The 13738-nt window shown below is 46.4% G+C and overlaps 1 protein-coding gene across 3 annotated transcripts in view; it reads left to right on the top strand.

Moving 5' to 3' along the window:
- fnbp4 (formin binding protein 4) overlaps positions 1 to 10929 on the top strand; it is a 56033-nt gene extending 45104 nt beyond the window's left edge. For all 3 annotated transcript variants that reach the window (XM_086007489.1, XM_086007487.1, XM_086007490.1), the window contains 4 exons: positions 466 to 625; positions 1435 to 1670; positions 3533 to 3693; positions 10534 to 10929. In XM_086007489.1, the coding sequence (XP_085863615.1) occupies positions 466 to 625; positions 1435 to 1670; positions 3533 to 3693; positions 10534 to 10624 (648 nt within the window). In that variant the 3' untranslated portion in view covers positions 10625 to 10929. The remainder of the gene's footprint in view (positions 1 to 465; positions 626 to 1434; positions 1671 to 3532; positions 3694 to 10533) is intronic.
- The last annotated feature ends 2809 nt before the right edge of the window (positions 10930 to 13738 follow it).

The raw sequence follows: 13738 nt of genomic DNA, 5'->3' as shown, positions 1-13738 counted from the left end.
GTGCAGTATGTTAGCAAACACTACTGAGATGGCCTGAGTAGGGTCGTGCAGCGCACCACAGACTGTGTGCTATCCTGTGCACAACCCATTGCACGCCAAGGAACGCAGCACGGGCCATGCACTGTCCTATACATAAGCCAAGGAGCTCCGCACAGCCTGTGTGCTATCCTGTGCACAACCCATTGCATGCCAAGGAACACAGCATGGGCCATGCACTGTCCTGCATATAACCTTGTCTGGCTAAAGAAGCTGTTATATGCACAGGATATGAGCGTGAAACATACACTGGACTCTTGTGTTCTGTTACTTCCTAGGAATGTGTTTTGGAATCCCCCATGCATGTTGAGCACCATTGGTGCGGATGGGCTCCATAGAGCAGTTGTCACTCAGTAATGATTGTGTGTGTAAATTAGATGGACAAGGTCTTTCTGGAATGCCTACAAAACAGAACTGGTTATCTTTCAGAGTAACTCTGCTTCAGCTGCACCTCTGAACACGTCAGCCCCAAGTCAGACTGCCAAAACCAGCAAGAGGAAGGCAGCAGTGCTGGCGTCTGCACCAATGCCACGCACCGTCACCATTGGGAGCAGTCCTGTCCTCTACACTCAGTCAGCCATGATTCCAGGTAAAAGGGATGCATGGTGGCATCTGGTGTTTATTGAAGGATGGCACATGGGGCACTCTGGCAGTGGGACTGAATGGGCGGGGCTTTACAACAACAACTGCTCTAGTAATTTTCAGGCCGTATAGTGCTTTGGCACGTCACAAGGTTGTGAAAGCTGCTATATAAATGCATGATTGTTATTTAAACTGCGCATCTAAATGAGAGAGAGGTTCAGGTGGGAAACGAGAGTCAGAGTGTGATTGGTTGTTTTGCTAGGTTTGCGAATTTATCTGTACTTTGTACACTGGCAGAACCGAGACCGAGAAGAGTGTTGCATGGACTCTGCCTTCTACTCTGCTACTAGGAGTCTGTGTGGGTGGATGTGTGTCTGTCCCGCTGCGCGTGCACCCCCACCCCTCTGCCAGCCCCGCTCGCCCCGACCCCTCAATTGTGTTGTGGCCTTTGCGTAGGGTTCTCGGAGGGCCCTGGGGCTGTCTGCGGCACCAGGTGGGAGGGGTGCTTCATGCCATTTGAACTTTGGGTGAATTTCTACCGTTCTCATTCGTGTATCTGTTTAACTGTGGTGTGTACTACAAGAACGGGAACTGCTCAAATAAGAACCTGTCTTGTATGCGTGGCCTGTTTTGTCCACATAGGAGGTATTGCATCACGTGATGGGTGCCCTCTGTATAAGCATGGGGCTGTAATTTAATCCCACTTTGGGTGGCACTCATTAACCATGCGCACTTTGCTCTCGGGGTTAGCGGTGACCTTTGATCTATAGTGAACGAGGCTAACTGAATGCTCTTTCCCCTTTTGTCGAGCTGCAGGTCCCCAGATGCTGGCCACGATGGTACCCGTTCCTCCCATACACCAGGCTGTGCCTGCACCGACACCCCCTCTGCTGCCCACGCCAGCCAACGCAGTGCAGGCACCATACGCTATTCCACAACACCAAGTGCCAGTCGCCCAAGCAAACCCACCACCCCTTAACATGCCGGAGATACTGCCGACTGGCACGGCGGCCCAAGCAGTGGAGAAGAGCAAGAGAGTGAAGAAAGACAAGGTAGAGTGTGGCTCGCTGTGTGTGTCTGTCTCTGGGTTCTTGCCATGTGTGTGTCTCTATATCTATATATTCTGCCTCTGGCAAATATATTTCTGCTGAGCTGGGACCCAGGTTGACACTGCCCAGCGACCATGCTCCTGAGGCGTTTGTACCTAAGTGCCTTGGGTGGCAGTCCGCAGCCACCTCCCATTCCGATCGCTCCCAGCTCTTAGGAGTTGCACTTTCCGTGTGCTTTCATTTCTTCTGGGGTGTGTGCTGGGAGCTGTGATGAGATGGTGACTTGGGGAACGGGCCACTTCCAGTTGGGGGCCTCTTCACAATTCCTGTGAATTACTGACCCCAGGGATTGGTGACTGATAGTGGAGGTGATTTCTGTCTCTATATTGGCTGGCTGGCTCCATTTGCAGAAAACTAAGCAAGCTCTTATTTCTCCACCACCCCCCGGACTGGTGCTTTAGCATGCGCTCAGATTTTCCAGCAGCCATAATTGCTGGTGGCCAGGAGCCCCAGGAATGCATGCAAATAAGGGTCAGGTGGCATCATTTAGACTCTGCCCCCATCCCCCCCTGACTGCTGCCAGTTCATACTCACACCCACCTCCATGGGTGGTACTAGTTTGGAGGCAGCCATTTGGTGCAATATTTAATGGGAAACCCAGCTGGTGTTGGGAACTTTTGGAGACATTTTTCTTGCTGTACCTTTTGAGGGTTTTTTTCCCCACAGTGAAGGATTTGAAAGGACTTGTCATTGCTGCTGCAGGTTCTAAACTCGCGTTGATTGCTGCCCCAGTGTTGCTTCTCTCTGCCGCACACAAAATGGACCTTCCCTTTAAGCTGTCGCTGCATGCCCTTCAAATATGGCCACGCCACCCATTTTCCTGCACCTAAACCAGCAAGCTGCCCAAGAAACGGGTTTTGCGCCGGCAGCTCACCGACCGCAGCTTAACAAAGTTTCTGGAATTGGCATACTAATTGTTTCCAAGTTCCTCCGGTAAATTGGATTGGTGTCCTATTCTCCCCCCATCCCCCACAGCTGCCGTTTACTGCTCTGGCATCAAAACCACCCCCATTGGTGCGTCATGGCACATGTTGTATTTGCTGATGGTTCTGAACCACTGCACTGGAGCCTGGAATATCCCAACTGCAGAAAATGTTCTCCCTGCCAACCGGAATAGAAATGCTGTCATTTAACTAAAGTTGAAATATCTAATGGTAAAAGTACTCTTGTCATCCCCCAATGCCTGCCTGTTTATCCACTGAGTAACAAGACCAGGATGGTCCCGGGCTCTGCGCCTCATTGACTCTGGGCAGCAGTAGGTGATACAGTTGCCCTTGGCATCACTTAGAGGGAAGAAATCAGTACAGAGAGAGTAACTATTACTGATTCCTACCTACAGTCCTCCCCACCTGGGAGTATAATAACACTTTAGTCCTGATCCTTAGCCACAGTTCTTCCTGCCGAGCATAGTAACTGTGTTAGAGGATTTAACGTGAGGAGACGTATGCCACTGATCATCTATCTGTACCAGCAGTGCTATGTTGACCATTTTTCAAGTAATTAAGAGTATGGTTTGGTGAGATCAGTGAGCTAGATTGTACAGTAGTCTCTTCCTTTTCACCCTTCCAACTATCACATTTTCTAGGCCAATCTTGTTCACATCCTTGTTTGCCCCTATTGTATTATTTAATCGAAATGGCACACCCACGGTAATGGTTGCCATTTTCAGTGAGTGGCCTTGTAGCACTGGGTGCTGACACTTGCTTTTTGCCTCTGATCAGGGATAGCTCCATCATATGGCTGTGTTCAGGGCCGGGGTTCTGTGTTCAGGGTGCCTTATCTTCTAAACACTCTTTCTCTTTCAGAATAAGAAGAGTAAAACAAAGATGCCATCACTGGTGAAAAAGTGGCAGAGCATTCAGCGGGAGTTGGACGAGGATGAACACTCCAGCTCCAGCGAAGATGAACAGAGGGGGATTTTGGCACACAAACGGATTGAGGAGTGGAAGCAGCAACAGTTGGTCAGGTGAGCACACCGCTCTTAGGGACTCTGGAACCCGCACCCAGTTTGAAAGACTTTATACACCATTGGTCACAAGTAGTGCAGGACACATCTGGGGAGCAGAGCAGTCATGGAAACAGGAATTAGAATCATAGAATGGTTACAGCACAGAAGGAGGCCATTCGGTCCGTTGAGCCCATGCTGTCTCTCTACAAGAGCACTTCAGCTAGTCCCACTCCCCTGCCCTTTCCCCGTAGCCCTGCAATTTTTTTTCCTTCAGGTACTTATCCAATTCCCTTTTGAAAGCCACGATTGAGTCTGCCTCGACCACCCTTTCAGGCAGTGCATTCCAGATCCTAACCACTCGCTGCGTAAAAAAAGTTTTTCCTCATGTTACCTTTGGTTCTTCTGCCAATCACCTTAAATCTGTGTCCTCTGGTTCTCGACCCTTCCGCCAATGGGAACAGTTTCTCTCTCTCTACTCTGTCTGGACCTCTCATGATTTTCAACACCTCTATCAAATCTCCTCTCAACCTTCCCTGCTCTAAGGAGAACAACCCCAGCGTCTCGTCTAGCCACGTAACTGAAGTCCCTCATCCCTGGAACCATTCTTGTAAATCTTTTCTGTATACTCTCTAAAGGCCTTCACATCCTTCCTGAAGTGTGGCGCCCAGAATTGGGGACAATCCTCCAGTTGAGGTCGGACCAGTGTTTTATAAAGGTTTATCGTAACTTCCTTGCTTTTGTACTCTATGCCTCTATTTATGAAGCCCACGGTGGCCAGTCACTCAGAGGCTGTCCACTCGGCCTTCAGTGCTTCGACTACCTTGCAGTTGAATCCCTCCAGAATTTGGGCATGGAAGGAAAACATCTCGGCATTTACAACACACAAAGTATTCCGTCCTCATGCAACTTCAAATTTTTAAAACTTCAAACTACTACAAAAGTTTCTCTGAGTTGTTTGAAAGTCTCTAAGTTGGTTAAACGTTAGAAATGTATAAACATTTCAAAGCTGTTGAAAAGTTTCTCCGAGCTGACTTAAAAAAAATTGTGCATTGTTTAAAAATTGCTCTGATTTGGTCCAGGCTTCTCAGAGTTGAAACATTTCTGAATTGATTGCAAACTTTGATTTGGTTACAAGTTTCTGGGTTATTTAACAGTCAGGTGGGAAAGTGGGCATGGGGCCAAAGGGGATCAACTTCCAGTCGACTGGCTTAGCTGCATTGCAAGAGAGTGTGTGCCGCCTTCGATAGTAGCCCAGTAGCATCGAGACATACGGCCGCTGAAGAATGAGAAATGGGCAGCATTGGGAGCGGTCATTATTTGAAGATCTGGCACAGGAGAATTTAAAGGGGCAACGTCTGAGCTAAGTGAAATGAAAAGGGAAGCACCATAGTTAGAGCGTTGTAAAGAGGGAGAGGGAGTCAAATGATACCAAGAATGAAAGAAGGCACAAGAAATTGGTGCTTCGTCACTGGAACAGAAGGCTGGGGAAGAGCTAATAGAGTATACACACAAACTAAAGAGTGAAAGATTGGTTCCACTTGTTGGTGAATCGGTAACATAAGAACTAGGAGCAGGAGTAAGCCAATTGGCCCCTCGAGCCTGCTCCGCCATTCAATAAGATCATGGCTGATCTGATCCTAACCGCCAATCTACTATCACAGAACCATCTCCTGAATCTAACAGAATTAGACACACGAAATAGGAGCAGGATCAGGTTACACGGCCCCTGGGCCCGCTCCGCTACCCGCAGGGCCATGACCGATCTGAACCTAGACTCATGTCCAAATTCCTGCCTGCTCCCCGTAACCCTTAATTCCCTTTACTTCTAGGAAACTGTCTATTTCTGTTTTAAATTTATGTAATGATGTAGCTTCTACAGCTTTTTGGGGCAGCATATTCCATGGACCTACCACCCTCTGAGTGAAGTAGTTCCTCCTCATCTCAGTTTTGAAAGAGCAGCCCCTTATTCTAAGACTATGCCCCCTAGTTCTAGTTTCACCCATCATCGGGAACATCCTCCCCGCATCCACCCGATCCAACCCCTTCACAATCTTATGTTTCAATAAGATCGCCTCTCATTCTTCTGAACTCCAATGAGTAGAGTCCCAATCTTCTCAACCTCTCCTCATATGTCCATCCCCTCATCCCCGGGATTAACCGAGTGAACCTTCTTTGTACTGACTCGAGAGCAAGTATGTCTTTTCTTAAGTATGGACACCAAAACTATATGCAGTATTCCAGGTGCGGTCTCACCAATACCTTGTACAACTGAAGCAATACCTCCCTATTTTTATATTCTATCCCCCTAGCAATGAAAGCCAACATTCCATTGGCCTTCTTAATCACTTGCTGCACCTGCATACTAACCTTTTGAGTTTCGTGCACCAGGACCCCCTTTGTACTTCAGTACTTTCCAGTTTCTTGCCATTAAGATAATAACTTGCTCTACGATTTTTCCTGCCAAAGTGCATAACCTCACACTTTCCAGTATTGTATTCCATCTGCCAAATCTCTGCCCACTTACTTAGCCTGTCTATATCCCCTTGCAGGTTTTTTATGTCCTCCTCACTCACTACTTTCCCTCCCATCTTAGTATCATCTGCAAACTTTGATATGTTACACTCGGTCCCCCCCCCTATAGCCGCCTGTTTGTCCAGTGTTGGGATATTCTTCGTGTCCTCTACTGTAAAGACTGATACAAAATACTCATTCAGTGTTTTTGCCATCTCCATATTTCCCACCATTAATTTCCCGGTCTCATCCTCTAAGGGACCAACATTTACTTTAGCCACCCTTTTTTTCTTTTTATATAACTATGAAAACTCTTACTATCTGTTTTTATATTTTTTGCTAATTTACTTTCATAATCTATCTTCCCTTAATCAATCTTTTTGTTATTTTTTGCTGTCTTTTAAAGTTTTCCCAATCCTCTATCCTCCCACTAGATTTGGCTACCTTATATGCCCTTGTTTTTAGTCGAATACTATCCTTAATTTCTTTACTTAGCCACGGATGGCTGTCTTTTCTTTTACACCCTTCTCAGTGGAATATATATTTTTTGGAAGTTGTAAAATAACTCCTTAAATGTACACCACTGATCATGTATCGTCTTACCCTTTAATCTATTTTCCCAATCCACTCTACTCAATTCCCCTCTCATACCTTCATAGTCTCCTTTATTCAAGCTTAGCACGCTTGTTTGAGATCCAACCTTCTCACCCCCTAATTGACTATGGAATTCAACCATGTTATGGTCACTCATTCCAAGGGGATCCTTTACTAGGACATTTTTAATTAATCCTGTCTCGTTACACAGGACCAGATCTAAGGTTGCTTGCCCCCTGGTCGGTTCAGTTACATACTGCTCAAGAAACCCATCCCTAATACACTCAATGAACTCATCCTGAAGGCAGCCCTGCCCAATTTGATTTGTCCAATTAATATGATAGTTAAAATCCCCCATAATTATAGATGTTCCCTTATTACAAGCCTCAACTATTTCCTGATTGATACTCCGTCCAACAGAGTTGCAACTGTTCGGAGGCCTATAGACTACGCCCACTAGTGTTTTTTTCCCCTTATTATTCCTTACCTCCACCCAAACTGTTTCATTATCCTGATCGTTTGACCCAATATCATTTCTCTGTATTAGTGATTCCTTCCTTTATTAACATAGCCACCCCACCTCCCCTTCCTTCCTGCCTGTCCTTCCTGATCGTTAAATAACCTGGTATGTTTAATTCCCAGGCATTGTCACCCTGCAGCCATGTTTCTGTAATGGCCACAAGATCATACCCATATGTAGTTATTTGTGCCATTAACTCGTCTATTTTGTTACGAATGCTACGTGCATTCAGATAGAGAACTTTCAAATATGTTTTGTGACACTTAGTTCCTGCTTTTGCCCTTTTTATTACTTTACCTTTTACTCCATACCTTCTGCCCCTTCCTGACACGCTCTGGTTTTTAATTTTCCCCACTGCTACCTAAGTCTATGACCTTCTCTGTTGTCATTTTTATTATTTGCTCTCTAGGAACCTCCCCCCCCCCCGCCACTAGTTAGTTTAAAGCCCTCTCTACAGCCCTAGTTATATGATCCGCCAGGACTCTAGTCCCAGCACTGGCCAAGTGAAGCCTGTCCCAACGGAACAGCTCCCTCCTGCCCCAGTACTGGTGCCAGTGTCCCAGGAAGCAAAACCCATTTCTCCCACACCAGTCTTTGAGCCACGCATTTAACTCTCTAATTTTATTTGTCCTAGCCAAATTCGCTCGTGGCTCAGGTAATAATTCAGAGATTATTACCCTTGAGGTTCTGTTTTTTAATTTGACCCCTAGCTGCTCATACTCCTTTAACAGAACCGGCTTCCTTGTCCTATCTACGTCGTTTGTACCAACATGGACCACGACAACTGGATCCACCCCCTCCCACTGCAAGTTTCTTTCCAGCCCAGAGGAGATGTCCTTAACCCTGGCACCGTGTAGGCAACACAGCCTTCGGGACTCTCGCTCTCTGCTGCAGAGAACTCTATCTACCCCCCTAATAATAATATCCCCTACCACTACAACATTTTTATTTACTCCCCCCTCTTGAATGGCCCCCCGTTCCATGGTGCTGTGGCCAGGTTGCTCATCCTCCCTGCAGTCCCTGCTCCTGTCCCCACAGGGAGTAAGAACCTCGAACCTGTTGGACAAGAGCAAGGGCTGCGGCTCCTACAGCTCTACCTCCTGGATCCCCGTACCTGCCTCACTCGTAGTCACACCGTCCTCACAGAAACCCCACAGTGCAGATAGAGGCCATTTCGGCCCATCAAGCCTGCACCGACACATATCCCACCCGATCCCCGTAACCCCTACACCAACACATGTCCCACCCTAGCCCCACGTCTTTAATCCCCCTAACACTAAGGGTCAATTTATCATAGCCAATCAACCTAACCGCACATCTTTGGACTGTGGGAGGAAACCGGAGCACCCGGAGGAAACCCACGCAAACACGGGGAGAATGCGCTAACTCCACACAGACGGTCACCCGAGGCCGGATTCGAACCCGGGTCCCTGGCGCTGTGAGGCAACAGTGCTAACCACTATGCCACCGTGCTGTCCCTGACCATGGGCTACATCTGAATTAATTAACTTCATAGGTGTGACCACCTCCTTATACAGAGTCCAGGTACTTCTCCCCCTCCCTGATGTGTTGCAGTGTCTGAAGCTCAGACTCCAGCTCATCAACACGGAGCTGGAGTTCCTGTAGCAGCAGACACTTGTCACAGACGTAATCACCGTGAGCCTCAATGGGGTTCACCGGCTCCCACATCTCGCAACAGTAACACATCACCTGCTCCATTCTATGTAATTAATTACATTTTTTATTGTTAGTTATGGACGCCCTCTGCCCGATTTTAGATGCTAGTATCCCCTTTAATTAATTGGATTTAAATTAAATCAATCCCTCTAGTTACAACAGTTAAATGGTTTACCAACAGTCGCTCTGCACCAGAAAGGCTTTATTAACTACAACCCACAGAGTTAAAGTTTGAAAAGAGCACCTAACACCCCACTTACCCTAACTCACACTTACCCAAACTCACAGCACTCTTTGATGACTCTCACTAGGACTGGTCTTTTTATACTGTTTGTTTGTTTACAGCCAAATGAGTCACCCCTGCTGATTGGTTAGAAAACTGGTTTCCACTGCCTGCTGTGCCAATTTACTCCTACTGCAGTGTAACCTTGTTTTACTCTTAAACCAACAGAATCCCAAATATTTAACTTTACTTAAACTGCTTAAGCAATCTTATCAAGAATGATTTAAAGAGAAATAACAATTTAAGAACTCTCACACTTACCCAAACTCTCAGCACGCTTTGATGACTCGCACTCAGTCGCACAAGGGGATGTTCAGTCAGGATTTTCACTAGAAGAATGGAGAGGGTAACGGAGGATATTAAAATGGAATGCCTTACCACAAAGCACTATTGAGGCAGAGATTGGAACATCATCTAAATATGAAGAGGATAAGTGTTTGAAAAGGAAGAATATAAAAGGACATTTGGGGGAGGGCACGGAAACAGGATTAGAGGAGGCGGCTATTATCCCTGCCCTGCGCCTGCATTCAGGTCTTGGTCCATTATATTGCCCAGTAACCCTGCCCTGTGTGTATTGTTCCTGATCCATTATATTACCCAGCAACCCTGCCCTGTGTCTCTATTGTTCCTGGTCCATTATATTGCCCAGTAACCCTGCCCTGCGTCTGTGTATTGTTCCTGGTCCATTATATTGCCCAGTAATCCTGCCCTGAGTCTGTGTATTGTTCTTGGTCCATTATATTGCCCAGTAACCCTGCCCTGTGTCTGTGTATTGTTCCTGGTCCATTATATTGCCCAGTAACCCTGCCCTGTGTGTATTGTTCCTGATCCATTATATTGCCCAGTAATCCTGCCCTGAGTCTGTGTATTGTTCTTGGTCCATTATATTGCCCAGTAACCCTGCCCTGCGTCTGTGTATTGTTCCTGGTCCATTATATTGCCCAGTAACCCTGCCCTGCGTCTGTGTATTGTTCCTGGTCCATTATATTGCCCAGTAACCCTGCCCTGCGTCTGTGTATTGTTCCTGGTCCATTATATTGCCCAGTAACCCTGCCCTGAGTCTGTGTATTGTTCTTGGTCCATTATATTGCCCAGTAACCCTGCCCTGTGTCTGTGTATTGTTCCTGGTCCATTATATTGCCCAGTAACCCTGCCCTGTGTCTCTCTTGTTCCTGGTCCATTATATTGCCCAGTAACCCTGCCCTGTGTGTCTCTTGTTCCTGATCCATTATATTGCCCAGTAACCCTGCCCTGTGCCTGTTCACTCCTACAGTGGCCAGGCTGAGAAGAATGCCAACTTTGAAGCACTGCCAGAAGACTGGCGAGAGAGACTGAAGAGGAGGAAAATGACTTCAAACTCCTAATGTTTTATGAGTTTTATACTGTTTGTGTAAACTATTTTTCTACGTTTCTATAGAGAACTGTTTATATTTGTGTAAATCACTGTGACTGAGTTAGGTAGTGGGTCTGTGAGCAGCTTGGTGCATGAGCAGTAGATTTAGTGGACTGTATCCTGCTTTCATTACTTTTTTTAAATATTTGAGCTACAAAAAAATCCATGTATTAAAATGACGTGCACCCGGGCTGTGAACTAATGGTGCCCATTTGCAGTTTCATATCTGTGCTGTACATTTGTATATAACATCAATAAAACCTTTTTTTTACAATGGTTTGGGGTCTCCTTTGTCCAAACTCATGGTGCATTTTGTTTGTCCACCACACACTCCATTGTGTTCCTAATACCTGTTCCCAGAGGACTTGTGGACAGCTAATGTTATTACTATATTTAAAAGGGGCAATAGAACAAGTCCAGGGGGCAATAGTGTAGTGTATGTGCCTTTAAGAGCCCCATGTGTACTGTAATGCCGGTAATGGCCACTCGGGCTATATAAGCCTGTATATTGTGTTGTATCAGTTAGTTCCCCCTCCAAACTTTGTTTAGTAAACACCTGTGAAACCAACTCCTGTCTTCAGTGTCTCTATCAACACACAGACACAACAGTGTCGACGAATTGGAAACTGACACCTGCAATTCGGCAGCACCTCAAGGACATCGATTCCTCTGGCGTCCAAAGTTGAAAAGAAAAAGCTGTGGTTTCACCAGCTAGCCAAGCTGGTGGCAGGTACTGCAATAATCCTTCTTGGGCGTCGGGGTGGGGCTCCAGCGGCTGGCTCTGCAGCTAGGCCAAGCAGCGAAAGCGGAGGCAAGCAGTAACGGACGGGGAGGGAGCACTCGGGAGACGGCCAGCGCTGCAAGCAGGTTGGCGTTCAGACCTAGAGAGAGAGCCCGGCGGGAACAAGTCTCCAACTAAATAAATAAAAAGAACGGAAACCGCAGGAAACAGCGTTGTCATCGGCAGCAGCAGCGGGGAATCGCGGGAAGCGCCATTTTTTTTTCTAGGATGCCTAAGTCTGGCAATATTGATGCTTTTGATAAGATAGAGGATTGGACCACATATGTGGAAAGAGTGGAGGTATATTGCACCGCAAATGGAATAGAAGATGGGGAAAAAAAAGCTTCAGTACTTCTAAATCCAATGGGCGCAAAGACATATAAGCTGTTACGAAACTTAATCACTCCAGCCGAACCGGTGGACAAGAATTTTAAGGAGATTGTTGATTCGGGGCAGGACTGGCAGATTCTCTACGAGACAAATTCGTCTGCGGTTTCTGAGAAAGATTTGACACGACAAGGCTTTCGGTGCAAGAGGAGCTGCAGAAATACAGCAAAAGCCACAGGACTTCGGCACCCATGAAATGACACGGTGTTTCGAGAGATGTTATCGCTGCGACAGATCCACCCATGACCAGAGGGACTGCTGGTTCAAGGACAAAGCATGCAGGCAATGCGGAAAGATGGGACACATTACACGTGTATGCCGATCTGGAAACAAAAAATCCACTAACAGAAAAAAAATCAATAAGGAAAAGCACAGAAAGGTACAAATGATGACGGACAGTAGCTCCGAAGACCAGAAGAGCGATAGCGATTCCGGAAACAAGAGACTAAGCTCTCTCAAATTACATAATGTAATTGCCAAAGAAGATTACCAGACCATTTGGGTTAACCTCACGATAGCAGGGTCCCCAGTTAAAATGGAGCTCGATACAGGATCAGCTCTGACTGTCATAAATCGACGGGATTACGAGCGGCTATTTCCGCATATACCTTTAAAAGACATATCCATTATCTTGAAAACATATACGGGGCAGAAAGTATACCCCAAAGGAAAAATAAGGGTGCCCGTTGTATACAACGGCAAGGAAATACAGAAGTTGTATTTATATGTTCTACAAGATGGTGGTCCACCGCTGTTGGGACGTGAATGGATCAGGAAAATACGTTTAGACTGGCACTCCATTCAGGCACTGACGGTGACCAGTAAGGGAAAAACATGATGACATCATACCTGAATGATTAAAAGACATCTTGGCCAACGCCAAGGAAGTGTTTCAAGAGAAACTAGGAACCTTGAAAGGCATCACCGCCTCAATAAAAGTGGAAGATGCGGCAATTCCCAAGTTTTTTAAGGCAAGGCCGGTGCCATACGCAATTCGTCCAGCAGTCGAGCAGAGCTGGAAAATTTGGAAAAGGCAGGCGTATTATCCAAAATAGATTGGAGCGAGTGGGCAACACCCATCGTCCCGGTCACGAAGAAAACGTTGAATAATGATAAATCTGAAGAACCGAGATAAATTCGCATCTGTGGAGACTTCAAGGTGACTGTAAACCCGGTCCTTCACACGGTACAGTATCCTCTTCCGAGGATAGAAGATATTTTCGCCTCACTATCCGGAGGGGAACGTTTCACCAAAATTGACTTGGCACAGGCATATCTACAGATGGAGGTTGAAGAGGCCTCTAAAAAGTATCTCACGATAAATACACACAAAGGCCTATACCAGTACAATCGACTGGTTTTCGGAGTAGCATCCGCTCCAGCTATCTGGCAAAGAGCTATGGAGCAAGTCCTCCAAGGGATTCCGGGGACTCGATGCTACCTAGACGACATCCTTGTAACAGGAGAAACCGACAACGAGCACCTTGCCAATTTGGAGCAGGTGCTCACTACGAGCAAATCGCCTCAAGTGTGAATTTTTCCAGAATCAAATATCATATTGTGGCCACATAATTAATAAGGAAGGGTTGCATAAGTCACCTGAAAAAATTGAAGCGGTCATAAAAGCCCCAGCACCTGAAAATGTTTCACAATTAAGGTCGTTCCTGGGATTAATAAGTTCGGTAAAAAATTACTATCATAAATTATCAACTCTTCTACACCCTCTTAATGAACTGCTGCAAACAGGAGTAATTTGGAAATGGAGCGAAGACTGTAAACGTGCCTTCCATAAATGCAAAGACTTAATCACGTCCAAAGAAGTTTTGGCTCATTACAACCCATCACTGCCAATCAGACTGGCGTGCGATGCATCCCCTTACGGCGTAGGAGCAGTATTATCGCATAAATTCCCTGATG

Source organism: Somniosus microcephalus, chromosome 15 (assembly GCF_052327205.1).
Source record: "Somniosus microcephalus isolate GS21.2 chromosome 15, FLI_Smic_1.0, whole genome shotgun sequence".
NCBI lineage: Eukaryota > Metazoa > Chordata > Chondrichthyes > Squaliformes > Somniosidae > Somniosus > Somniosus microcephalus.
This window is presented reverse-complemented; position numbering and strand designations above follow the sequence as displayed.